Source organism: Aegilops tauschii, chromosome 7 (assembly GCF_002575655.3).
Source record: "Aegilops tauschii subsp. strangulata cultivar AL8/78 chromosome 7, Aet v6.0, whole genome shotgun sequence".
NCBI lineage: Eukaryota > Viridiplantae > Streptophyta > Magnoliopsida > Poales > Poaceae > Aegilops > Aegilops tauschii.
The window spans coordinates 43,992,014-44,019,913 of record NC_053041.3 but is presented as its reverse complement, the minus strand read 5'-3'; the positions used below and the strand labels follow the sequence as shown (position 1 = coordinate 44,019,913).

Here is a 27,900-nt window from a genome sequence, read left to right as displayed (position 1 = left end):
GATCAAACTTTTGTTGACTATCCATGTTTGGATAGAGGTCGTACGATTAATTAAAACAATTGACTCCAAATATGGAGAACGGCCTGGATCGACGACGAGGAAGATATAAGTTTCGATAGGGTGTTGAAGTAATCCGAGAACAACTTGACTCTACGACAAACCTCATTCGACACCTTCATAACATACGAATGGGCGGTGCTCCATCAAGATGATTGAAAATATTAGAAAAAAACATTGGGGTGTCAATATTATCAATGTACGCCAAGCTTCCCTATAAGGCCGACTAATCACCTTTTGTTTTCACTATAACAACATTGCAATGTACAGTGGTAAATCCTCACCAAGTGTAAAGCCGTGAATCGATGATGCTAAATCCTCAACAAGTTTCGGCCGAAGTAAAACACAAGTAATGTAAAGAGCGTTGCCTGCAAAAGGTGAAAGGCTCGTCGATGTCGTGGCGCCCCTTGCCTTCGCTAGCTTGGAGTTACACCGATGTTTGACGCCGCATGCCTTTGTAAACTCGGAAGTCATTCAAATCCCTGATGTCACGACGCTCGTCGCCATCACCAAGCTCGGACCCACACAGATCCTTGACGTTGGTATACTGCTCACCTTTTCCAAGATCAGAGTCCTTGGGACTATGCCGCCTCTCACTTGCACCAAAGCTTGGAGTCACGCGTATTTGTGACGACATCATCTCCCTACCCCCTCCCCTAAATGAATTTTATCGGACTACCATACTAATCCCTATTGTCACCAGTCTTCGATGTAGCCTTCCATGTGCCCTGCAATGTGCCTCCTCTTTGGCGCACCTTCGGTGCATTGGGTATCAGCGCCATAGGATTAAGAAGAGACAAAAATACCAACTCATAGCATAAACATACCATGGATTCCATATGAAGCATGTATGTGGGATGTGAGGACTAATCACACATCGTGGTTAGATCGCAAACAAGAGGCACCGCAAAAAGATTTCTTTAAGATGAATGAATAAACCGTCTTATTATCTCTTCGGTCATGAAGGAATCTCGATCGAGTACAAGAACAGAGCTTCGGGGTTGCAACACCTCAAATTCGATCGGGCCCCTTCACAAATATTCCTTGTTTTGATGTCATGGGCCCGTCACGCGCTCATACCGGTGGTTGGCTAGCCATTTGGAAAGGTTGCCAACGACATTTTGTACATGGAAACGATCTCCTCAATTTGTATATCCTGTATATGCCTCGGAAGTATATATTTTGTGTGCCATGTATCTAATGGTTTATTTTTCTTAAATACATGACTCATATTTTTTTATCACAAAGATAGGCTCGAAGTAGAGGCAGCCTTGTATTTGAAGTGAATCCGCATGGAGTGTGGTGTGCTCACAAGAGTTAAGCCTGCATTTGGAGCTGCGCGCTAGCTAGTTAATGCTTACGACTGGATGGGCTGGCTGACAGCGCCGGTGCACGCGCATAGTAATTGTATGCAGCAATCAAGAATTAAGTCCCCACGAAGTGTTTTCTACTGTGTTCACACATCACATCTTCATCGTCTACCCCTTTGGCTTCCAGTACTGCTGCGTGCATAAGTTGAGCCGTGCTCTATTTTCTGCTTTGACTTCCACCTTGCAAGTGAGTGCTCCAACCATGGAGAACGGCGGCGAGCCGAGCAACAAGAAATCGAGGTTGCAGGAGGAGCCCATGGCGGCGGTGAAGCAGGAACGGCTAGAGATGAAGGAGAGCCAAGGCGGCGCTGGCGCGCTGGCGACTGTGGAGGAAGCCATGCAGGTTCCATGGGTGGCCGCGGAGGTGAACCCACTCTTCTATCTCTGCTTTGCATGCCAACTTCCCCTCAGGCCTCCTGTGCACCAGGTAATGGACGCCTAGCTATTCTGTGATTCTTCTCCATCACCATGGCTGTCGTGGAACAATAGCTTGATTTGTGAGTGATTGCGTGCAGTGCGAGGGCGGGCACAGGGTGTGCGGCAGGTGCCATGGCGACCGCTGCACGGCGTGCGACCCGCCAGCGGCCTACAGCCCCTTCCCCTTCATGGACGACGCGCTGGGCGCCGTGCAGCTGCCGTGCTGCTACAGGGCCGACGGCTGCGGGAGGAAGCTCATGTACCACGAGGCCGCCGACCACGCGCTGCAGTGCGCCTTCGCGCCCTGCCACTGCCCGGGCCACGGCTGCAGCATGTGGGCCTCCCCGCCGGCCCTCCTCGACCACATCGCCGCCGCCCACTCCTGGCCCGTCACGGAGGTCGGTTACGGGAGCCCGTTCAGGATCGCCGTGCCAACTCCGTGGCGCGGCGGCGGCACGCACCTCCTCGTCGAGCGGAACGACCGGCGCCTGTTCCTCGTGACCCTCTCCGAGTTCGGGGAGGCCACCGCTGTCACGGTGGTGTGCGTGCGGGAGGGCACGGCGGCGGCGGCGCCCCGCTTCAGGTCCACGGTCTGGGCTGAGGTTGCCAGCAACACGGAGGAAAATTTGTTTCGTCGACTGTCCACGGTGCCGAGCAGCAGCGGCGGCGGCAATCTTTCCGGTGGAGGGCCGCCGGTGTGCCTGCTGGTGCCACCGGACTTTGGGAGCGAGAACGAAGACCTCTTCCTCGGTGTTCGCATCGACAAGCTCTGATCCATCGACGCCGCCAAGTTTCATTATAACCTTGTCTTATAAGAAAGATCCGTGGTACAATCGTAATCCATCTGAACTGGCTTTATAGTTTATTATCCTAAAAATGATCGATCTCATGTTTTATTATCGAGTAGCGGTTTTCGCATGGAAGCAAGAGATGAAAATGTCAGGTCAGGAACTGCTAGGCACGCGATGCATGTCTTTTGGGTTGCATTTTCGAATGGAAGCAGGGATCAACAATTCTTATGTCGTGTCTGATCAAGATTAATTATAATGTTCCCTCGCAAAAAAGGGACTAATTATAATGTTGTTGCTTTCCTGTCTGTGTTGAAGACTTGAAGTTGCTTTTCTGTCTGTGTTGAAGGTTGTGAGTGTTTTTTTAATCAATGGGTTGATGACTAATGCACCGTCGTCATGGAAAACTTAGAGAGATGAGTGGTGTCCAAAAATATCTCATTGCACGCTCGAGCACTAACTTCAGTTCGTCCAAAACCAATCCAAATCATGGTCCTCTACTCTAGCAAAACTAGCCAACCTATGACTAGCATTATTTTGTGAACGAGATATATGAGTAATACAAGAATGTTGAAGCCCTCTCAAGTACTTAATTTCCTTAACTATGTGTGCATAGACTGATCTATCAACTTCCTTGCTCTGGATCATAGATACCCCAATGAACGAGTCCATCTCAATGTTGATAAGCAAGTCACTTCTTTGAAAAGCAAAATTGTTCACTATGTATCTCGAAATTATTCATCGTGTATTTAAAAATGAGTTGGTAGAGGGCACAAGATGTGTTTGTCTCCCCGTCGTACAATCTACATTATCCTGCCGGAGGAAGCACATCGTGGCACCGAGCACGGACCACGGAGCATGCATGGCCATCGTCCTCCTCCTCGTGGACCTAGCTAGGCGATCGAGGTCTAGGAGCCGGATTTGACCAAAGGAACCATCCAGTCCCGCCGCCGATGAGCTCCCTCAAAAAACCGACTTCTTTCTCCTTCTCCCAAATTCCGGCACCACCCGCCATGCATGCCTCGTCTTCGATGGATTTGCACGATTCAATTTACCTCCACCTCCTCAATTGCTACACTACAATACAAAATCGATCACTTGGGTCGCCTGTTGCCGTCATCCAGCTTCTAGCTCCTGCCGTTTCTCTTCCCGCCCTCCCTCCTTCCTTCCTGGTTGCACCGCATGCATTGCATGCACGCCGGGGCGCGCTCGGGAACCAGATCGATCATCGAGGTGAGCACCATCTGTTGGGAACAAGCCGTGACCCAGACACGGTGGCGACCGGCGTGCATGCGCCAGGTCGACTCCAGCGTAGAGGCGTCAGGTCGAGTCCGCACAGTCGGGTCAGGTGGTAGGTGTGCGTGCATTGTGTGTGTGCGGCTGTGTGCTCGTGGCAATAGTTAGGGGCCGATGCTAGGCGTAAGCCGGATGATAACCTGCCATTATAAGCCGCCTTGATAACCGTCTGATTGTGTATATCACGGCCGTTCGCTTGGTGTCCCGCGGATCGTAATTCCCCTCGCCGCACACCTTCCCTCGCGCAGGCAGGCACCACCATGCGTCACCATGCATCGCCCAAGGTGACACTCCAAGCACGCCCAGCAGCATGACGGCGCACCGCTGATGCCTCCCGCAGTGCTGCCTTGCAGCATGCACCCGACAACGCCTCGCGACACTCACATATACGCCGCCGCCGTTTCATTATTGCACTGGCTACTGCTACATCGCAGCACCAGTAGCCATCGATGTTCCACGGCAGCATCGAGCGCGGCAAAAAGCTTCAATGCAGCACCGACGGCGCTCTGGTGAAGCTCCATTGCAGCTCCGAGGGCGCTCCATTGCAGCCCCTTCACGGCTTCAACGACTCCAACAATTCTCCATTGCAGCCCAGGGCCTTTGGTTGTAGCGCTGGCTGTTGAACGACGGAGAGATCCACGAGTTGCAGCGCCGTGGTCACCACGACGAGCGACCCTGCATTGTAACGCCAAGGGCGAGCGCAGCAGCGTGGTCACCACCACGGCGACGCTGCGTTGCAGCATCTGCTGCCACCGGCGAGTGTAGCAGCGTGGTCACCACGACGGTGACGCTGCGCTGCAGCATCTGCCGCCACCGGTGACGGCAGCACCGTGGTCACCACCACGGCGACTCTGCGTTGCAGCATCTGCCGCCGGTGACATCTACGGTGTGCAGTGTCGCTTGTGCTACACTGCAGCTCGGCCGCCGTGGCGAGACCCATGGGACGCAACCCCAGGCTTTGCAGCGCCGGTGGCGCAGGATGAGAAGCAGCGGTGGCCCTGGCTATGCAGCCCCGGTGGCCGAGATGAGAAAGCAGCGCCGGCGGGCGCGGGATGAGAAGCAGCGGTGGCCCCAGCTTTGCCGCGCCGGTGGACGCAAGTCTTGCTGCAACGCACGTGACGGTGGAGCAGCACGCAGCGCAGCGAGTCGCCACGCCATGCGTGATGCGAGGAGCGAGGTAGCAGAGGAGTTAGGATGGAAAAAGAATGCGTGGTGGAGCGGCGTTCCTTTGTGGATAAGGATAGGTGGTGGACGCTCGGGCCAGGGGCACGTGGCAAGCGGTGAGGGCGGTTTACGCGCACGTCAAAATCAATCGGTGGAAAAGAATAGTTTCCCATAGTTAGGCTGTTAGGCAGTAGCGTGTGTGCGTGCTCGATCTGTTGGGCTGCCCGCGTCCAGCGCATTTGTGCGCGTCCTGCGCGAGGCCGAGCGGTTTAGCGCGTGCATGCAGCACAGCGAGCCGTGGAGGTCGGGTCTCGTGGAGGAGCTGCATGGCCCCATGCACAAGAGCAGCTGGGTCGCCGGGTGAGCGCGTGTGCGCGCGCGTACTTCGTTAAGTTTTTTTTAGACAAACTCGCAAAGCTTTTATTATCCCGTCATAATGTTTACAGGGAGAAAGAAAGATTTCTAGAATGACCTAAGCAAACATGGCGGCCAACCTCGAGAGTAAGTGCGTGCTTTGCAAGCTTGTGAGCTTCAAAATTTGAGCTCCTAAATTCATGAACTATGTTATAAAAATGAAACTCTGAAGACCTGCCTATAATTTCTTTGATGACAGACCCATAAGCCACGGACGTGCCCTTCCTCACGTCCTCTACCACCGTCTTGCAATCCGATGCAACATGGATATTCTGGACATAGAGATCTGCCGCGAGGGATAAAGCTTCCCTTACTGCCATTGCCTCAAGTGTTGCTGGATCGGTGATGTGCTTGACAACAATGGCCGATGCACCGACAAAACCCCCCTGCTGATCCCTACATACTGAACCAACTGCGCCATACCTGCTGCGTACGGGGATAGTTGCATCTGCATTTAGCTTTGCACAACCCTGAGTTGGAGGCAGCCAGGTTGACGGTCTTGAGACAGAAACCGTCGTTGGCCGTTGAATTCGGTAGCTCGCTTGCTTTATTTCTGTCAAGTAGTTTGTTACGAAGCTGTTGGTGGAGAAGGGAGATTGAAAGATTTCCTCATACACCGCTTTCCTCCGCGCTCCCCATATTGCCCAAGCCGTAACCACCAAACGAGTGAACTCCTCCGTGTCCAATATTTCATGTAAAGCAAAGAGCCACGCCTTCGGATCCTCCTCCTGGATATGAATGAACTTCTCCACAAAATCCTCCGGTGCAAGAGCCCATATGCTTCTCGACATAGAGCATGTCAGCAGCGCATGTCTCCATATGTCTTTAGCCCCACAGAGTCTGCATGTATCATGATCGGCCATGTTCCTATGATTAAGAACCTCGCCAGTCGGCATCAACTGCCTAGCCAGTCGCCATACGAACATGCGAAGCTTAGATGGGACCTGTATGTGCCAGATAGCACTCCACTTCTCGCTTTCCCTTGTTGATGTACCTTCTTCTTCATATAGCCATCGTTCCCTGCTCAGTTTTGTTCTCATAATCATGTGATATGCCGACCGTACGGTGAAAACACCTCGGCTTTCCTCATGCCATGCCCAGAAATCCGTCACGTTCCTTGTGCACAGAGGTATTTTCAAGATTTCTTCGGCATCAAAGGGAGTAAACATTGTCCGCACTAGCCCTTCCTTCCATTCAGCAGTAGATGAATCGATGAAGTCCGAGACTTTTGTTGGTGGGTTAGGAACTAGTGATGTAACCGGACGTTTGAAATTGTCTCTAGGGATCCAGTTTTGCACCCACACGTAGTCTCCTCTCCACTGCCAATCCTCCTTATAATCCCTTGGGCCAAGATGTCCCTTCCATCTAACACTGCACGCCAAATCTGAGAAGGTCGTGCTCCCAATTCGGCTTCCAGGAGGGTACATTGTGGATAATAAATAGCTTTCAACACTCTAGCACTCAAGGATGTCTCATCTATCATTAGCCGCCAAGATTGTCTTGCCAAGAGTGCTAAGTTGAAGATCTCCAGGTCACGAAAACCCAGTCCACCCAAGTGTTTTGGCCTCGTCATCGTATCCCATGCAACCCAGCTAGGTTTCCTCTTTCCATTCTTGCTTCCCCACCAAAACTGCCGTATGATAGATGTAATATTCTCACACAAACCCCTTGGCAAGCGGAAACATGACATGGAGAACACCGGAATAGCTTGCGCAATAGATTTGATCAACACTTCTTTACCAGCAGCTGACAACAACTTCTCCATCCACCCTTTGATTTTTTTCCCAGACCCGATCTCTCAGATATTTGAAGGTGCCATTTTTTGAGTGTCCTACATCAGTAGGCATTCCCAAGTAACGTTCACTCAATGATTCATTGTGCACGTGCAATGAGTTTTTGATCTCTTCCTTCAGATTTGTGGGGCAGCACTTGCTAAAGAAGATTGAAGATTTTTCATGATTTATTCTCTGTCCTGAGGCATTACAATATGTATCTAGCAGGTTTGACACTGCAACTGATCCCTCCACTGTAGCCTTGAATAGCAGCAGGCCGTCATCTGCAAATAAAAGGTGGTTTATGGTGGGTGCCGTGGGGGCCACCTTAATACCTGCAATTGATGACTCAGAACTGGATTTCAGGAGGCACGAAAGGCCCTCTGCTACAATCAAGAATAAGTAAGGGGATATTGGGTCTCCCTGCCGAATGCCTCTCGTTGGCTTAAAAGATTCTAGTTTCTCTCCATTGAAAAGAACAGAGAAGGATACTGAAGAAACAAGGCTCATAACTGTATTGATCCATTGCTATGAGAATCCCAGTTTAGCCATGATACCCTTCAGATATGGCCATTCCAGTCTATCATATGCTTTCATCATATCTAATTTCAACGCACATAAGTTGTTTGACTTTGATTTTGACTTTTTCATATAATGCAAGCATTCATAAGCACATATGATGTTGTCTGTGATAAGTCTACCAGGCACAAAGGCTGATTGCTCGTCAGATATTATGTGAGGCAGCACTAACTTCAGTCTGTTGGCCACAACCTTTGAAGCAATTTTATATAGCACATTGCAAAGGCTTATAGGACGAAACTGTGATAACAAAGAGGGGCTGATTACCTTTGGTATTAGAACCAGGATTGTATCATTTATTCCCTCCGGGCTTTCCTCCCCCCGTACTATGCGAAGTACAATCCTCGTGACATCCTCGCCACAGATATCCCAGTTGCGTTGATAAAAATGAGCAGGAAAGCCATCAGGCCCCATATCAACGTTGTTTTGACCTCCTCGGAAGTGTATTCAGCATTCAGACTTGCGTTCATTTCATCTGTCACCCTCCTTGGGACATGATTCAACACGGCCTCCATATCACGTACTCCCTCTGAGGTATATAATTTCTGATAGAAACTATTGGCCATGTCTTTAAGTTCCTCAGGATCAACCACAATTGCCCCCAAAGAGTTTTGCAATGCTTTTATCATGTTCCTTTTGGGCCGCAGGCTTGCTCTTAGATGAAAAAACTTCGTATTTTTGTCTCCGACTGCTAACCACTCAATCCTTGCCCTCTGGCGCCACATTATTTCCTCTCAGTGATACATCTCTATCAGTCGTTATTGATCTTTAACTCCATATGGGAAGGTCCCAGCGGCAAAGGGTCAGTCCGTAGTTCCTCCAGTTTTTTCTTGAGCATTTTAATCTCTTTCCGAATGCTACCAAAAGTGTCATTGCTCCATCGCGACAGTCCGCCCGCAAGATTAGCAAGCTTTTGGCGCAACTCCTCAACCGTGGTACAAGGCGGTCCAGCGTCCCATTCGTCCATCACCACGGTATGAAGGCCTTCATGTGACTCCCACATCACCTCGTACTTGAAGTCTTGTGCCTTCGGTCGTTCCTTTTTACCGCCCCAATCAACCATAATCGCTGCGTGATCAGATGTCGCCACTTCTTCGTGCGTTACCACTGCCATAGGGAACCTTGCCATCCAATCTGTGTTGACCAAGGCACGATCAAGTCTACATCGAGTGAAGGAGCCACCCGTGACCTTCTTCTCAAAGGTCTAGAACCGGCCTCGATAGCCCAAGTCTAGCAGCATGCAAACATCAACTGTGTCTCTAAAAGCTTGGATCTGTGCGTTGCTGCGTTGTCCAACCCCTTCGTGTTCATCTGGACGTAAAACTTCGTTGAAATCTCCCATGCGCAGCCATGGCAAGTTGCTCAAAGTGCTAATGTTTTTCAATGTCGTCCAAGTTTGGTGGCAAAAATGGGTTTGAGCTTCACCGTACACACAAGTTAGCCTCCACTTTTCCTCCCCTTGCTCTTCCACTGACACATCGAGGTGGTACCCAGAGTAGCCGAGAATTTCGATCTTTATTTCATTATTCTAAAAAAGGCCAATTCCACCACTCCTACCTTGACTATCGATGGCATAAGAGTTATCATAACCAATCGAACTTGCTAAAGACTCTACCCTAGATCCTTCTATCTGTGTTTCAACAATACAAAACAGGGTAGGGGCAAACTTCATCACGAACTCGCGAAGCTCTCGGACTGCCGCAGGTTTGCCCGCTCCACGGCAGTTCCAGCACATCGCACTCATTGGGCACGACGGCGCTCCTCGAAGGAGCCCGCCAAATTTTTAACTGCTGATGTTGATTCCTCCTTCCCCTCTTCAAAGGTCTTCGATCTTTTAAGCTCTCTCCTCGGTGGTGGACTGACAACAGAGCTTCCCAGAGGCACCATAGCTAGGCTATTCTCATTTATAGCCGTTCCTTGGTCTGCGGTGTTGTTCTGGGTACCTTCTAGCAGTCCAGCCGCAAGCCTTTTCCTGGTCAATTCTTCCATGTCAACATCTTCTGTAGCCGGCGCTGTGGCCATCCCTGTTCTTCCCATAGTCTTGGCCCCGGAGTAGCTAGTATTGCCCTCCTCATGTCTGTTACCGTTTCTACCACCAGAGCGACCTCCCCTTCGTCCTCCACGATTGCCTCGGCCTCCCCAGGGCCTCTTCCAGTACGCATGGCCTAGCTCGCGCGCAGATCCTTAAAAACACAAGGCAGACGGGGGGTGGATCCCGTTCCCATGTTCCTTGTACAGATGCCCGAGCATACCACACACGGCACACCAGTCAGGTAGCTTCTCGTATTTGATCCTATAGATCTGCCTCTTCCCGTCTCTGACCATGAATACAACATTCTTCAAAGGTTTAGAGACATTGATCCGAACCCACACCCAATAGAAATTGCCAATGAAGTCGTGAGATGAGGGCTCCTTAAACAGAACTTCCCCCACTTTTGCTGCCAGAGGAGTAATCAGATGGGCATACAGATCAGGCACATCGTGGATTTGAATTTATATGTCGACCGTTTCCAGCTTGACCGTCAACGGCTTTGAGATCCCGTCATAGCGAGCCATTACAACCGCATCTCCTCTGAAATTCCACGGCCCATCATTGATCACCCTCTCCCAGTCTCCCAAGCATGAGAATTGGACGGTGTACAGATTCTCTTCAAGAGGTTTGAACTTCACTTCCTGCGTCGCATCCCACGCCGCTCGCATGTTCCTGTAAAACCAGGTCTGGCTATACGTCTTGGTGGTGTTGACCTTCGCAAGCATGATCCACCTAGGCTCCTCTGCGGGTGCGTCCTTCTCATCAAAGATCACATCATCTAGGTCTTCCTCCGTCAATCCCAACTCTCTCATCATTGCCTCAACATCATCTACTTCCGCCGCAACCGACGCCGCGTTCGAAGCCATCAAAACCCTAACCCGATGGAGAACAGATCGGGTTGTTTTTTTCGGGGAACCCTAACTCCACCGCCCCCTAGCCAAGCGGAAGCAAGGCAGCGGCACACGACCGCTCCCAGCGTCGTCAGGCGATCGCCGGAGATAGAGGAACGTGGTAGGGGAGGATAGATCTCGACGGCGGCTCGGTCGCCTCCGGGAGAAACAGAAACCCTAACTAGAGGGAAATGCGTACTTCGTTAAGTGTGTTGTGTGGGCTAGCTGGTCATGTATCCGGTGTGGAGTTCGAGCTTGTAAAAGAAAAAAGCCTGTGTGTTGGGCCGGGAGTTAAACTCTAGTGTGCCCTGCTCCTTCTTCTGTGCTCCTCTTTCTTCTACCTCCAGTCCGGTGAGAGAGAGAGAGGGGGAGACTAGGGTTAAACCCAACACCATCGTCTACCAGCGGCTGCCGTGGACAGACCTTGGTGAGGCCTACGAGCGGCTGCCGGCCCGGCCGTCAAAAAACGATCCAAGGAACCATCAGCATGATTGCCGTCTTCCTCGCCTCCGGCCGGCAGCAATCCACTGGCCACGTCAAGAAAAGATGATCCTACTACATGATCGATCTCATGCCAGGTTACGAACTGCTAGGTACTAGATGCATGTCTTTTGAGTTGCATTTTGGGTGGAACTGGTGATCAACAATCCTTATGTCGTGCCTGATCGAGATTAATTATAATGTTCTTACTTTCATGTCTGTGTTGAAGGTTGTGAGTGTTTTTTTAGTCAATGTGTTGACGACTTATTAATGCACGGCAATCATCGAAAAAGTAGATAGATGAGTGGTGTCCAAAAGAATTTGGGTGACACGGTGGTCGTATCTTCTGCCTATGTATCTTTGATGGTAAACAAGATCGATTACAATGACATAGATCTAATCTACGAAAAGCTAGCACACTGAATCCGTTCGGGGTGTCTACTTGGGCACAATGGACATGTCGGTCATCGCCTCTAGACACTATTTTTGGTTTGACTTGGTTAAAATACGCCCGCAAGACACTCTCCTCCAACCAGGCACCCTTACTCACCGACAAGTCCCTCTCCTCCGACTGTCGGCATCTTTACTTAGAGACAAGTCCTACCTAGCATGTGAAATGAGGCTACGATCATTGATGCTTCTAAGGATACACGTCTAGAAAGTATCGTCCCACCATATTATTCCCTAAAAGTAACTTTCCAATTGTCCTAACGAGAGTGCGGGCACTTCAACGGCCTTGGTAGGACATTGCGCATAATTTCAAAATAGACAAGAATTCATCTTTTAGGCATGTCTGGACCTAATGTGAGGAAATGAGACACCCAAAAACCCAAAGGCGGAAAGGCGGAAAAGCGCCGCCTCATCTTTTAGGCATGTCTGGACCTAATGTTTAAGGCGAGTCTAGGATTGACACGAATTTTGAGTGGTGGCGTGATTGTAATTGAATTGAAACCGTCACTAATGTAGGGGTGCTTATAAGAACCCACCTGCTGGACGAATTCGCCCACACATGTTTGATCTAGGCCAAATCCATCTCTGGTAACCGTATTCAAATACTGGGAAAATTTTATCATGTAGATTCTAAAAGAAATTATTAATAATTTTTAAAATATGTTATGTACTAAAAACTATTCACTACATATATAATATGTTTATCATGTAGTTAGAACAGAATCTTCACATATCTGCAAAATGTTGCGACACATATTAAAAAAATTTGTCGCATATTTATAAAAAAGATTATCGAGTATTTGTAAAAAAATACTCACATATTTACATAAAAAATCATTACGCATTTGTTAAAATGTTCATCACATGTTTGCAAAAATGTTAATGTATTGAAAACTATAGGAAGGAAAAAAGATGAACAAAGCAAAGGAAACGGAATAAAATATAAAAAAACAAGGAGAAATGAAAGAAGAAAACCAGCAGAAAAACTGGAAGAAGAAAGACGAGAACTAGTGGAAAACTGAAGAAAAGAAACAACTCGTGCAGGTTCCAAGTTCGCCGCCGGTTATAAACCCCTCTTAAAGTTTGCTCTTTGTGTGTTCCTCGATAGCCGTCAAAATGGGCTCCAGGCATCGGCACCAGCAACGCGCCTTCGCGTTTGTGGTCGGCCGGTGCTGCCTATGCCATTGAATCCTATTCCATGGTGGATACCCTTGTGCCTCTCAAATGATTTTAGTTCTGGTTAATTTTGTTTCTTTATCTGAACCTGTAATATTGTGTCTTTCAGATGGAAACTTTACAATTAGTACTCACATTCTTTTTCTTTTGATTGATGACCAGAACTCGTCTCTTTTTGTTTGATTGACTATGAGTACTCATCTTGATTGTTCTGTGGACAATGCTATGGATTTTCCATGAAACTTGCATCTTTAATTTTCGGGGGCATATTTGTGTTCATATGCTAAGGAAAACCACGCAGGCTATATGCCGCCTAGGGTGAGTCTGAACTCGCACTCGCCTTCATGCATCCGACAGTGGGCCGAAGCCCACTATCCAGCAATCTTTTCTTTTCTATGTGTTCGCTCATCTTTTTTTTTTGAAAAAAACACCCCATATATTAATTAAGCCAACGAAAGGTTCTTACAATCATTCGTTACAGCATACACCACGCAGGGCGGAACAGAATTAAAAAGAATCCCATCGGACATAGAACTAAAGCTAAACTTAGCAATCTCATGTGCCACCCCATTGGCAGTGTCGGCGTTCTGGGAACGGGGGTCCCCAGACTTGCCTGCCTGCGGCCCACGGCGTGGCTAAGTCAGCAGGCCATACGGCCCGTCTTCATCAACAAGGCATCCAAGACCCTCGCTAGGGGCCAAGCATCGCGAGGCAGATGACGCAAGACCTCCTCAGGAGTGGCCTAGTCAGGCAGGCTCACGAGGAGCGGAGATACCAAGGCGGGGAAAACCTCACGAGGCTCTCGTGACGTGAGCCATGACGATCAACGCCAGGTGGGCACCAGTGCGCGCAACGTCCTTGTTTCCTCTTTGGTGCTAAGGAGGCAAGCGCAGGCGAGGAGTACCGAGGCATCAGGCAAAGGTTGCCATATCGGTGCAACGACACCAAGACCAGAAGGACGGCAAGACGGAGGTCATCGTAAAGCCCAAGATGGCGTCACCACCAGAGCCTTTGGCAAGCGAAGACCGCTTTTGTCAGGATAGCTTGTACTAGCTGTCCCCTTTCAAATTTGCCCGCCGTTGTTGGCTCCCTTCCCGCTCGATATTTGGGAAGAGGACCAGGGCCTATATAAGTAGAACCAGCCACCACAGTAGGAAGAGAGATCGGAAAGAGGGCTGATCCAGAGCCAACCCACACCCGCACAAGAACACCTCAACCTCAGGAGGTTGTTCTTCCCTCTGTACTGTTCATCATCAGCCCAAGAGGCAATCCACCACCACCACACTGGAGTAGGGTATTACACCATAACGGTGGCCCGAACCAGTATAAATCTCGTGTCTTTCTATGTTGCGAGTTCGTTGAGTTCGTCCGCGAGATCTTAGCGAGCTAGGGCGTAGATCGGTAGGAGGGAAAGACTTCGCGCGCACCCCAGTGTTCGAACCTTAAGGGTTTGCCGGAACCCCACATCCGACATTTGGCGCGCCAGGTAGGGGTGCGCCGGAGCTCCTCTCCACCAACCTGTGCCCCGCGCCGCCGCACTTCGCCCTCATGGCAGGTGCCCCGCCATCCACCTCTGCGGCCGACATCAACATCGGGGCGTCTGGGTACCGAGCCCTGGCCCCCGCCCTACGACGAGTGCGGTGGCCGACCAAGTTCAAGCCAGAGATGCCGCCGCGTTACGACGGCGCGGCAGACCCGGCGCCGTTTCTGCTGGCGTACGAGGAGGCTGTCCTCGAAGCCGGAGGCAACAACGAGATCATGGCCAACTGGTTCCCCATGGCCCTCGCCGGCGAGCCGCGCGCCTGGCTGCTCAACCTCCCGAGATCCACGGTGGCCTCCTGGGGGGAACTCCACGACCTCTTCACCGCTCGCTACGCGGTGTCGGCGCACCACGCAGTCGCGGCCTTGCTGGGCGGCTCTCAAGCACCACCTTCAGACCGCCACGTCAAGGTTCCTTCGTCAGATCGGGGCCACCTCCAAGCGCCCGGGGGCTCCGCCGGGTTGGGCTGCGCCAGAGGCCGACCTCACCTTCGGCTCAGAAGACCACCCCGACTCCACCACCGGCTCCGGAATGCTCCCAATGCTCTGCACGCCCACCATCTGCAACGTGGCCGTTATCAAGACCCTCATCGATGGCGGTGCTGGCCTCAACTTGCTCTCCGTAGAAGCCTTCAGCCTTCTTCACGTGCCGCTCGAGCGGCTCGGCCTCAGCAAGCCCTTCTCGGGAGTGGGTGGTGGAGCTGCCCACCTCTGGGGCAGATCCGCCTCCCTGTCACCTTCGGCACACACGACAACTACCGCACCGAGCTGGTGGACTTTGACATTGCCCGCATCAGTCTCCCGTACAACGCCATCCCCGGGTACCCGGCTCTCGCTCAGTTCATGGCGGCGACTCACCCGGCCTACAACCTCATGAAGATGCCAGGGAGCAAGGGCGCCCTCACCATCAAGGGGGACACTAAGGAGGCCGTGACGGCGCTCAGGCTCGCCTTCAAGACCGCGACAGCAGCACAGCCTGCCGGCGCCGGTACCCCCGAGGCCAAGGAGGCCGCGCCTACCAAGCAGGTGCTGGTCAACGAGGACGGGTCTTCAGGAGCCACCTTTACCATAGGAGCCGGCCTTGACCCGGGACAAGAAGAAGCCTTGGTGAGGTTCTTGCGCGCGAACAAGGAGATATTCGCGTGGGAGCCCAATCAGCTGGTAGGGGTCCCGAGGGAGGTGATTCAGCATCATCTAAGGGTATGCCCCAACATACGCCCCGTGAAGCAGCGAGCAAGACGGCAGTCCACTGAGAAGCAGGCCTTCATCGTCCAAGAGACACGCAAGCTGGAGGCGGCAGGAGCCATCCGAGAAGTTCGATATCCCGAATGGTTGGCGAACCCCGTCGTAGTGCCAAAGAAAGGCGGGAAGGAACGGATGTGCGTCGACTTCACCAACCTTAACAATGCCTGCCCCCAAGATCCGTTCCCACTCCCGCGCATCGACCAGATTGTCAACTCCACCGCCGAGTGTGACCTGCTGTGCTTCCTGGATGCGTTCTCAGGGTATCATCAGATCAAGATGGCGGTGGAAGATGTGGAGAAGACAGCCTTCCTGACACCATGTGGGGTGTACTGCTACACTTGCATGCCGTTCTGGCTGCGCAACGCGGGCGCGACCTTTCAGCGGTTGATGCACATCGCCCTGGGGTGGCAGCTCGGGAGAAACACAGAGGCCTACGTCGATGACATAGTGGTCAAGTCTCGCGAGGCGAGGACATTGATTCAAGACTTGGAGGAGACCTTCGAGAGCCTGCGCCAAGTGAACTTGAGGCTTAACCCGGAGAAGTGCGTGTTCGGCGTCCCCTCCGGCAAGCTACTGGGATTCCTCGTATCCCACAGAGGGATCGAGGCGAACCCAGAGAAGATCAAGGCCATCGAAGACATGAGCCCACCACAGACCCTCAAGGAGATGCAGAAGCTAGCAGGGCGGGTGACTGCGTTAGGGCGTTTCATCTCCAAACTAGGAGAGCGCGCCTTACCCTTCTTCAAGCTCATGAAGAAGAAGGGCCCGTTCGAGTGGACTCCGGAGGCCGACCAGGCCTTCCAAGACCTCAAGAAATACCTTACCAGCCCCGCGGGGATGGTGGCACCACGGCCTCTCGAACCCCTGGTACTCTACTTGCCGCCACCCCGTACTCCGCCAGCGCGGCGCTGGTGGCGGTTCGGGAGGAGCGCCAAGCCAAGGGCACGCTGCGCCGAGCCGGAGCTGAAGAGGCGTAGGGTCAGGAAGGCGCAGCAGAGCCGTCAGCGGTGGAAGACCAAGCTCAGCAGGGCAACATCGCAGAAGCTTCTGAGGATAGTCAGGTCTCAGGAACCCCTCCACCTCAGGATATGCCCCGATCTCTGCAGGACCCGAGCCTCGACAGTGTACCAACCCTCGTCGAACACCCGGTGTACTTCGTCAGCACCGTACTACGGGACGCGAGGGCACGCTACCCCATGCCCCAGAAGCTCCTGCTCGCACTCCTGGTGGCCTCACGCAAGCTGCGACACTACTTCCAGGGCCACCCCATCAAGGTCGTCTCAGCCTACCCATTCACTACAAAAAAAGACACATCCGTGACATTTTGGGCCGAACGAATTTTTTTTCTGTCATACATATGACACTTCTATGACGATAATTGTGACAAAACCCGGTATCATCATAGATGTGGTGGGCTCCTACTTCTATGACAAAAAATCATGACAGAAAATGGGCTTTTCGTCCTGGGCGGGCCGGAGATGCAGCTGCATGACATTCTTTGGGCCGTCCATGACGGAAAAAACCGTGGTAGAAGCGAGGGCGAGGAAAATTTCGGCGAGTTCCCGGTTACGGTGGGAGGTCGGGGGCCGAGCGATGCGCGTTTCTCTCGTACACGTACGCGCGTGTGTGCGAGGCGTTGGCTCTAACTGAACCCGAGCGATTGCACCGCAGGCTACGCGTTACTGTACCCGACCGATCGATCGATGACTGTTAACTGAACCCGATCGAGCGATTCCTTCAATACTGCTGCTAACTGAAGCCGATCGATGCTGCCTCTGGGATGAACAGTGAGCGTTGCGGGGGGGGGGGGGGGGTGGTTGGATGAACAGTGAGCGGTGGCGTTGCCTCTGGATGAACAGGACCCCGTGGTGTGGAGGGCTGGATGAACAGTAGACGGTGGAGGGGTGCCCGTGGAGGGGTGGTTGAACAGGACCCCGTGGTGTGGAGGGCTGGATGAACAGTAGACGGTGGAGGGGTGCCCGTGGCGGGGTGGTTGAACAGTAGCCGGTGGAGTAGCGCAACCATTTTGTCACCCAACCATTTGACACCCAACCATTTTGTCAATTGTGCATTGAATATGGCCTAGTATTTTAGAAAATTGATTTGGTCCAATTTTGCAACAAATATATGGTAGGTCCTTCACAAAAAAAACTCATTTCAAGCACTCGGAAAATAGAAAATGAATTTTCCACGCAAAGAAAATGAAAACTTCCTTAGGCAACATTGTTTGGAATTCCAAGATGCACCCTTGTGCACAATATGAGATCATTTGAACAAACTATGCCATGAATGTGGCCATAAGATTGATCATTTGGCTTGAAGCCATGAATCTTCACGATGATAGCTCATTTCTGAGAACACTTTTTAAAATAACTACCATATTACAAGTTTATTATTTTTTTCTAGAAACTTGGTCACATATGATGACACTATGCGGATGTTTTCCAATTTTTTGATTTTTTTTTTGAATTTTTTATGCCCGTTTCAAAATGCGGTCAAAACGGCGGGCTTGACCGTTCCTAGCTAGTGGTTGAATCTTGGAAAACTTTTGATGTTTCTCTGATTAAATAGATACTTATGTACCTAGAAATGATTTTTGAAAAAAATAAAGAGCAAACTACGAGGCAGCTGCAGTTCAAATTTGACCCGCTTCCAACTGAATCGGTGGGAATTTGTCTTTTTCACGAGAGGTGGATCAAAACTTTTTACACCCAACCATTTGGTCAATTTTGCATTAAATATGTCCTAGTATTTTAGAAAATTGATTTGGTCCAATTTTGCAACAAATATATGGTAGGTCCTTCACAAAAAAACCTCATTTCGGGCACTCGAAAAATGGAAAATGAATTTTTCGTCCAAAGAAAATGAAAACTCCCTTAGGCAACATTGTTTGGAATTCCAAGATGCACCCTTGTGCACAATATGAGATCATTTGAACAAACTATGCCATGAATGTGGCCATAAGATTGATCATTTGGCTTGAAAGCCATGAATCTTCATGCATGATAGCTGATTTCTGAGAACACTTTTTTAAAATAACTACCATATTACAAGTTTATTATTTTTTCTGGAAACTTGGTCAAATATGATGACACAATGCGGAGGTTTTCTAATTTTTTGAATTTTTTTGAATTTTTTATGCCCGTTTCAAAATGCGGTCAAAACGGCGGGCTTGACCGTTCCTAGCTAGTGGTTGAATCTTGGAAAACTTTTGATGTTTCTCTGATTAAATAGATACTTATATACCTAGAAATAATTTTTGAAAAAAAATAAAGAGCAAACTACGAGGCAGCTGCAGTTCAAATTCGTTCGAGCCCAAAAGATGGCGCACCTCTCCTAGTCCGTGCCCCACGGGTACCGCGATACAAAGCGCCAGGGCAGGGCCAGGGTGAACGGCAAATCTTTTGACGCACTTCCTAACAAGTTTCTACAAAGCGCCAGGGCAGGCCACCAAGGCAAGATGGACACGAGGAAATAAGCGCCTCGTGAGGAAGAGGGCGTCCTGAATATACCAGGGGCTTGTCAAAGTCGTGCAGTAGCTGAGGCAGCGTGGGGAAGGGAGGCGCCCACGCCCAATCAACCGCCACGCGTCAACCAAGGCCGCGGGCTTTTGGGGCCCGCGGTGCTCCGTACTTGACCCTTGGCTTCGCCGTGAAGCCAAGCCCGAGCGCACCTTGGGCCCGGGGGCTACTGTCGGCGTTCTAGGGACGGGGGTCCCCAGACTTGCCGGCCTGCGGCCCACGGCGTGGCTAAGTCAGCAGGCCGTACGGCCCGTCTTATCAACAAGGCTTCCAAGACCCTCGCGAGGGGCCAAGCATCGCGAGGCAGACGACACAAGACCTCCTCAGGAGTGGCCTAGTCAGGCAGGCTCACGAGGAGCGGAGATATCAAGGCGGGGAAAACCTCATGAGGCTCTCGTGACGTGAGCCATGACGATCAACGCAAGGCGGGCGCCAGGCGGGCACCAGTGCGCGCAGCGTCCTTGTTTCCTCTTTGGTGCTAAGGAGGTAAGCGCAGGCGAGGAGTACCGAGGCATCAGACAAAGGTTGCCATATCGGTGCAACGAGACCAAGACCATAAGGACGGCAAGACGGAGGTCAACGTGGAGCCCAAGACGGCGTCATCAACAGAGCCTTTGGCAGGCGAAGACCGCTTTTGTCAGGATAGCTTGTACTAGCTGTCCCCCTTCAAATTTGCCCGCCGTTGTTGGCTCCCTTCCCGCTCGATATTTGGGAAGAGGACCAGGGCCTATATAAGTAGAACCAGCCACCACAGTAGGAAGAGAGATCGGAAAGAGGGCTGATCCAGAGCCAACCCACACCCACACAAGAACACCTCAACCTCAGGAGGTTGTTCTTCCCTCTGTACTGTTCATCATCAGCCCAAGAGGCAATCCACCACCACCACACTGGAGTAGAGTATTACACCACAGCGGTGGCCCGAACCAGTATAAATCTCGTGTCTTTCTGTGTTGCGAGTTCGTCGAGTTCGTCCGCGAGATCTTAGCGAGCTAGGGCGTAGATCGGTAGGAGGGAAAGACTTCGCGCGCACCCCAGTGTTCGAATCTTAAGGGTTTGCCGGAACCCCACATCCGACAGGCAGTCCGACTTATCTTTGCAATATGAAAATTATGGATCATCCTAGATATACTCGGAGCCTCATCCATCAGATCAGCCAGAGGGGACCTGTCAATCTTCTCATTTGCAAGAAACGAATGTACGAAAAAATGTGTTCGCTCATCTCGGGCGCAGTTTACTCAAATACAGAAAAAAGTTTGAACGAAAGTGTTCACAAACCCTAGCTTCAGCTGAATGGTGAGTGCGCATAGATGGCTAGTTCGACTCCCTCCAAGTGCGCATCGCTTGTGTTTTTCTTTTTTTGAAAAAAAGAAGGAACGTCCGCCCGTTCGCTGTTCAGAGTGAACGCCTCCAGGGAATTGACGTGGCATTGGCCTTCCGCTAAGATCTGTGCGACGGCAGGGATGACGTTCGCCATGGTTGGCCTCCGGGCAAAAGTTTGAGAGATAACATTTCCGAAAAGCCTCCATGTAAATGAACTGTTCTTCCTTACCCCAGAGCTCCTGTGCTGATTCAGCCATATACATCTTCACACTCTGTTGGTGAATCTCAGCCGTCCTTTTTCTAATAGATCAATTTTTCTTCCGTTACATAGTGTGTGGCATCCCTTTTCGAAAAAATAGTGTGTGGCATCAGCATTCTTTTACCTTAAAAAAAAAAGCAGAGACAGAGACGCTGACCGAGTGAGCCGAGGTAGCTCCCCAGCGGAAGCACCAAGAGCGGATCCATGGAGTTAAGCATGGAGCCGCGGCTCCCCAGTGCCAAAGGCGGCCTGGGCCGTGAACCTAGTGCTGGCGACGAGCGAGGCCAAGAGACAGCTCCGCCTCGCCGGGCCGCTCATCGTGGGATGCCTGCTGCAGAGCGTCATCCAGATGATCTCCGTCATGTTCGTGGGGCACCTGGGTGAGCTCGCGCTGGCCAGCGCCTCCATGGCCAGCTCATTCGCCATCGTCACCGGCTTCAGCTTCCTGGTACGTACGGTACCGCTCACATGCATGTTCTTCTTCCACTCTGCACTTATCTTGTCGATCGAACCATGGCAGACGGGCATGTCGTTCGCCCTGGACACCCTGTGCGGGCAGGCCTTCGGGGCGAGCGAGGACCACATGCTGGGAGTGTACAAGCAGAGGGCGATGCTGGTGCTGGTCCTGGCGAGCCTGCCGATTGCGGCGGTGTGGGCCAACACCGGCGCGATCCTGCTGCACCTGGGGCAGGACCCGGAGATCGCGGCGGGCGCCGGGACGTACATCCGGTGGATGATCCCGGCGCTTTTCTTCTACGGGTGGCTGCAGTGCCACGTCCGGTTTCTGCAGGCGCAGAAGCTGGTGGTGCCGGTGATGCTGAGCTCCGGCGCCACCGCGGTGAGCCACGTGCTGGTCTGCTGGGCGCTGGTGTACAGGCTGCGGCTGGGGATCAGAGGCGCCGCGCTGGCCAACGCCGTGTCCTACCTCACCAACGTCTCCATACTGGCCGTCTACGTCAGGGTCTCGCCGTCGTGCAAGAAGAGCTGGATGGGGTTCTCTTTTGAGGCGTTCCACGGCCTCATCCCCTTCTTGAAGCTCGCCGTGCCATCCGCGCTCATGGTCTGGTGAGTAGTACTAGTGCCACTCAACTCATCAACGACGACAAATCCTTGATGCATGTGCAAAATTTGCAGCATGGAGTGGTGGTCGTTCGAGGTGATGGTGATACTCTCGGGCCTTCTCCCCAACCCCAAGCTCGAGACTGCCGTCCTCTCCATCTGGTATACTATAAGTTGATCTTTCTTTTCTTTGTGATGGATAGATTGATCTCCACTCCATCTCCATGGACGATCGCTGCTTGATGTATCTCTCTCCGGCCGGTGCAGCTTGAACACCAACTCCTTGGTGTGCACGGTCCCGAATGGGCTCTCTTCGGCTATAAGCACGCGTGTGTCCAACGAGCTCGGGGCGGGGCGGCCACGGGCGGCGCTTCTGGCGGCCCGCGTGGTAATAGTGCTGGCGTTTCTGGTGGGTACGTCGGAGGGGCTCCTCCTGGTTCTTGTGCACAAAGTGTGGGGCTATGCATGCCTACAGCAAGGACCAGGAGGTGGTCTCCTATGTCGCCACCATGATGCTCATCCTGGCCGTCTCCGTCCTCTTCGACGGCCTCCAGTACGTCCTCTCAGGTACGTACGTGCCTGCATATTGCATGTCATGCATGTTGTCGAACAAGACTTTATTTACTGCATGCACAGTTTGACTTGTAAACAAAAATTCTATGGAATTCGTGGGTAACTTACTGCATGCACAGTTTTGACTTGTAAACAAGACTTTATTTACCACATTCACACGTTGCAAACACATCTATGGAGTTCGTGGCTGGCTTAGTTAGGATGGGTTCCATTAGCTGTAATCTATGGGACTATATTCATTCTATGTTGATTCCTTTTCGCTATCTTAGTTTACAAGTTCAGACGTCCAAGCTGGTCTCCCAGGCCTTCCGCCGCGCCGGCGAACCCTGCCAAAAGACGTCGCTCCTTTCGTCACCGTCAGCACATCGCCAGAGCTCTCGACAAGACACAGTCTTCGGACATGGGGACAAGATAGGGATAGAAACTGCGTTGTGATAATCGGAACGACGCAGTCAGAGCGCTGCATGGTTCGCCGGCATGCCACCTTCTCGGCCTGCACTCCATCGTATCCTCCACGGGCAGGGGGGCTGAGTAATTATGGGTGCATACGTGCATAGGTTGGACTCACTCAAAGTGAGACGTCACGTGGAGCTAATCAAGAGCCTTTGATTTTTGTGTGGCCCCGTTTAGAGCATAGACAAAACATATATACAAAGAAATTTTAGAAATATAATTCCTGCAAGAAATATTTCTTTCGCGCCATTTGGAACGAAAGAATTGTTTCCCGCTTTCTTTTGAAATTCCTTGTAGTTAGTTATTACATAGGAATTTTAGAGGGGACCAAACATGATGTTTTGCCTCATGTTTTCTTCTCTTTGTGACTGCAATTTCTAGATTTTGCCCGCATGGCATCAAAAAGAGAGTTTTAGGGTTTTCCGTGGTTTTAGTTTCTCTTGGAATTTCTGATACATGCCATCTCAATTTCAATGTTTTTCTTATTCACACGTTTCAAGTTCATGTGTTCCAAATGGGGACTAAAGTTTGGTGAGTTTTTTAGTTCGTGTAGTTGTACTTTTTTACCGGAAAACTGTCTATAAGTGTGGCACAAATTGGCACACTGAGTAAAGGGTTATGTTAATTTTACAGGTATCGTTAGGGGCTGTGGACAACAGAAGATTGGTGCTTTTGTTAATTTCATTGCGTATTATCTAGTAGGTATCCCTGCAGCAGTAGTTTTCACCTTCAAGTGCCATCTTGGTGGAAAGGTATGTATATATATTCCTAGTCTCCTTTACAGGGAAACTAGTAGCAGCATGAACATTAATAGTGTAGTACCAACATATTACTTCCTTAACGGTTTATTAGTCCTGCACATATTCCTAAATCAGTAATTTGACAGATACAACATGACTTGTATAGGCCAAAAATTATATCATTAGAAAATATACAATTTAAAGTTTCTAATGATACTTTTTTGTGATATTTAACTTGTATTACGTCAGTCTAGTTTTCAATCTAGGGATACATGCAAACCTAATAAACCGGAATGGAGGCAGTAGTAGTAGTAGTATATAATAATAATAATAATAATAATAATAATAATAATAATAATAATAATAATAATAATAATAATAATTGGTGGTGGTGGTGCTGGTGTCATATTTGGATGATCACTGTCGGTATAAACAAGCTTGTGTGCATGCAGGGGCTTTGATTGGGAATATTGAGCGGATTGGTGACACAGACGTTGTTGCTTCTTTTCATTTCCTTTGGCACCACTGATTGGGATAAACAAGTAAGCTTATATATGGTTTACTCTTAGTTACACACTTTGTTATTAGTTTCTTCTTCTTCCTTCAGATTTGTTTTGGGCGCCTGACAATGTTTATGTTTTTTAATTAAAATTTTGCTTGCGTAGGCAATGAATGCAAATGATAGAATTTCCACGTCGCCGCCTGTAGAGCCATGATCAATGACACCGCATAACATTGGTGAGACTTCCCGTGCACCATGCCAATATGCTACTTAAACGATGTCTCAAAATTTTCACTTATAGAAAATAGAGGCTTTATGACATGTACCAAAGTATTACAATATTACTTTGGTACCGATTGATACTTTGTACACAATTTGTGGTGTAAAATTTATGATGATGTATTCATTCTTCAACTCTGTGCCATTATCAATTCTTATTGCCAAGATCATCCCATGAAATTTGTGTTGAGCTTGCTTGGAAAAAGTCTTGAATGTATCTTGAGTATCATCCATGGTTCGAAGAAAGAACACCAAAGTGTACTTTGAGAAGTCGTCCACAATGTCAAGACTATAATTTTTTTTCTGCCAAGGCTATCGTATTTTGGAGGCCCAAAGAGATCCATATGAAGGAGGTCCAAAGGTCTAGTTGTCGTGATCATGCTCTTAACAGAATACTTCTTTCCAGCAATAAAATCACTACAAACTCTAAATTTCTCAAAGGATCCACAATTAGTCCAAGAATGTGTTCGTATTTGTAGATTTCTCACACCAACGTAGACTAGCTTGTGGTGCCACAACCACCCCAAGTCGGCTATGGTCATTAGGCATCTCGCATGCCAAGTGCTTTCTTTCGAAAAACCGACCACATAAATATTGCCTTCGACAGGCCCCACAAAGACCTATTTGAGACTGTATCTCTCCTAAAAGCTTTCGCACACTTAAAGGATAGATAGCCAAGAATGCTAATCATTGAACGAAAAGCAAGTTATAATGAGAGGACAAGTACCACGGTTTCTATGGATAGATTGTTAGTGATTGTCACTTTGCCCAATCAATTACCTTTCCCATATTATTCTCAAAAAATACAACATTTGAGGTAGTAGAGATATCTTGCACAAATTTGTAAAGCATGTCCCTTCGTCTGGTCATATCATTAGTGCAACCATGACTTGCCACCAGCGATATAGTCCTAGATGCAATTAATATTTTACTTTGGGTACCTATTCTTGAATCGTCTCTTTGGCGTTAGTAACAAGTACTTTGAAAAACCAAATAACATGTTCTATATATGAATTACATGGACCAACAAATTTAGCATATACTTGCACATCCTTGCTCTTACGAAGCGCATATGATGGTTGTAGTTTCCCGGAAATTAATTGCGAGTTCGGTTACCCCTAGTAGATACCCCACTCACACCATTTCCATTACCATTACCACTCCCCTTTACCCTCCTTTTACAGAGTTTATTTTCTAGGGAGTACCACTATTCTTCTTGTTGGACCTAGCTAGAGTTGAACCCAAGTCCCTTTTATGAGTCGTATCATTTTAATGACTCAATATCTCATTGATGTTCGTCTCACTTAAGCTCTTTTCTCAAGTTAGGATTACAACCTCTTGTTCTACTCAATTGGATTAGCTTGATCACAAAGAGTGTTAACATGAACGTCTATATGACAATGGGGGAAGAGAGGGGTGGATAGAAATTTAATGTAGGAGAAATGAAGTGGTTCATGTTAATCCAATCTATTACTTAGCAAAACAATTTTTGGAGCCCAAGTGCAATGGTTTGAAGCAAGCGACTAGTTTCTCCCCTCACTTAAAAATCAATTTATTAATCCGTAAAAGTTCGCCACTCAACATCTCTACCATACAAATTAGGAACTTCACTTGTGTCACCTACAACTCTAGCGATGTTGTAAAATTTACTAGATTTGCTACTTGAAATAAGTTGTGAGCGTCTAATGTGGTTGGAGATATTTTTTTATTTTCAAAATAAATAATTGCCAAAAATATTATCATTTATAGAATTGAAGTGGTGGCTGTTTAATGAGGAAAATTGGACCAGAAGCCATAGGTTGACGAGTAGCATCTCTCCAACTAGCAGTGACACATATGGATACTTTCATGAAATATAATATCATATGTTGTGATGACTTTATATAGACAATATGTCCATGTATCTATAGATCGAAATCCATCTTCATTTATAGCTAAATACTGCACCCAAAAATCAAAATATATCATGCATCTTGATATGTCCTAGACGTACCTATATTTTTTTGCTCGTTTCATGCTACTTTTATATCAACTAGCACAGTGGCCGTCGCAAATGTACCAAGGTATCCCTTTAGTGATTTTTTAATATGCCCCTCTTGAGAGTGGAGAGTGTATTTCAATTGATGGTTTCATGGATATTCACATTATCCGCTAAAAAATAATATGGTCCTATAACCACTAAAGAGTATTGTGCTAAATAAAATATCAGATATGCATGCCACATCTTTAATATATGTGTCACGTGTATGTGTCATCAGATCAATACTTAAATTTCGTGAGCTGACACGAGTTTGTTTGCATTGTTAGCTCAGTATGCAAACATTCATATTGTCACAAGTTTGAATTAGATGTAACAATATTTGTGATGCTAATGAAGACAATGGGTCTACTAGACCAATTGCCAAATAACAATTATGGATTTTTAAGCAAGTAAAAAGAAAGAATCTTCAATAATAGTACATTGGAAACTGAAGAGAGAGTAAGTTTATCTTGATTACATTCAACTTTTTTGCTCTTAGTTACTTACTAAAAAACTCGTTAGATGGGGACACCGTGTCCATGATGCAATTATTGACGGTAATCATCTTCTGAGCCCAGGCTCATCTGCAACCGTCCCGACGAAAAAAATCAAAACAAATACTAGAAAAACTTCAAAATTCCAGTTTTTTGCATGGTAGATAATTTGATGCATGAGGTCCGCTCCATTTTTCAAATCATTTGGACATCTAAGCGGCTCTCAGCAAAAAAACAAATTCAGTGTTTGTAAAAAGGTTTACTGTTCATCCACTATTCTGACTCGATTTGTCTTTTTTGCCGAGAGCTGCTCAGATGTCCAAATGAATTGAAAATTGGAGCGAACCTCACGCATCAAATTTTCAACCATGCAAATTTTTTTTGGAATTTTTCAATTTTTGTGAACACTACTAGGAAAAAGGCTGTTAGTGGCGCACCAATTTTGGCTATTAATGGCGCACTATAGGTGCGCCACTATTACCACGCCACTAGTAACAAATACTAATGGCGAACCTCTGGTGCGCCATTAGTATTGCAGGTAACAGTGGCGCACCTTGTAGTGCGCCATTACTATTGCTACAGGTGCGCCACTGGTAACTTTTTTTTTGATTTTTTTTATTTTATTCTGAATTTTGAAGGCGGGAAAATAGTAGTGGTGCACCGTCTAACCCCCACCGTGCGCCATTGCTATATTTGAATTTTGAATTTGGATCTGGATCGCGATTTTTTTGCCCTTTTTTTGCTCTTTTTTTTGCTCATTTTTTTGCACGATATTTTTTCAAATTTTGTTCTCGTTTTTGGATCTTGTACGTTCTTTTGCCGGAGAGGAGTTCGCCGGAGAGGAGGGCCGAGGAGAGACCGTGAGGAGGAGAGGAGGGAGGAGGAGGAGGTCACCGGAGAGGAGCTCGCCTACATCGCCGGAGAGGAGGAGGAGGTCACCGGAGAGGAGCTCGCCTCCATCGCCGGAGAGGAGGAGGAGGTCGCCGGAGAAGAGGAAGGAGAAACCGTGAG

General features: G+C 49.1%; 1 protein-coding gene and 1 pseudogene across 1 annotated transcript; both read left to right on the top strand.

Annotated features, from left to right (window-relative positions):
* Window positions 1–1,398: 1,398 nt before the first annotated feature.
* LOC109783182 (E3 ubiquitin-protein ligase SINA-like 10) lies at window positions 1,399–2,922 on the top strand. The gene is made up of 2 exons (XM_020341784.4): window positions 1,399–1,854; window positions 1,943–2,922. Exons 1-2 carry the CDS (start codon window positions 1,630–1,632, stop codon window positions 2,615–2,617), a joined length of 900 nt encoding a protein of 299 aa, XP_020197373.1. The 5' UTR covers window positions 1,399–1,629; the 3' UTR covers window positions 2,618–2,922.
* Window positions 2,923–21,103: 18,181 nt separating this feature from the next.
* Window positions 21,104–24,995, top strand: LOC109783183 (protein DETOXIFICATION 16-like; annotated as a pseudogene).
* Window positions 24,996–27,900: the final 2,905 nt, after the last annotated feature.

What these genes read in the sequence shown, in the direction of transcription:
- LOC109783182 (XM_020341784.4), top strand. Translation starts at nt 1,630, where the DNA reads ATGGAGAACGGCGGCGAGCCGAGCAACAAGAAATCGAGGTTGCAGGAG. An exon ending in TCAGGCCTCCTGTGCACCAG is followed by an intron (nt 1,855 to 1,942) that starts GTAATGGACGCC and finishes GATTGCGTGCAG; the next exon opens with TGCGAGGGCGGGCACAGGGT.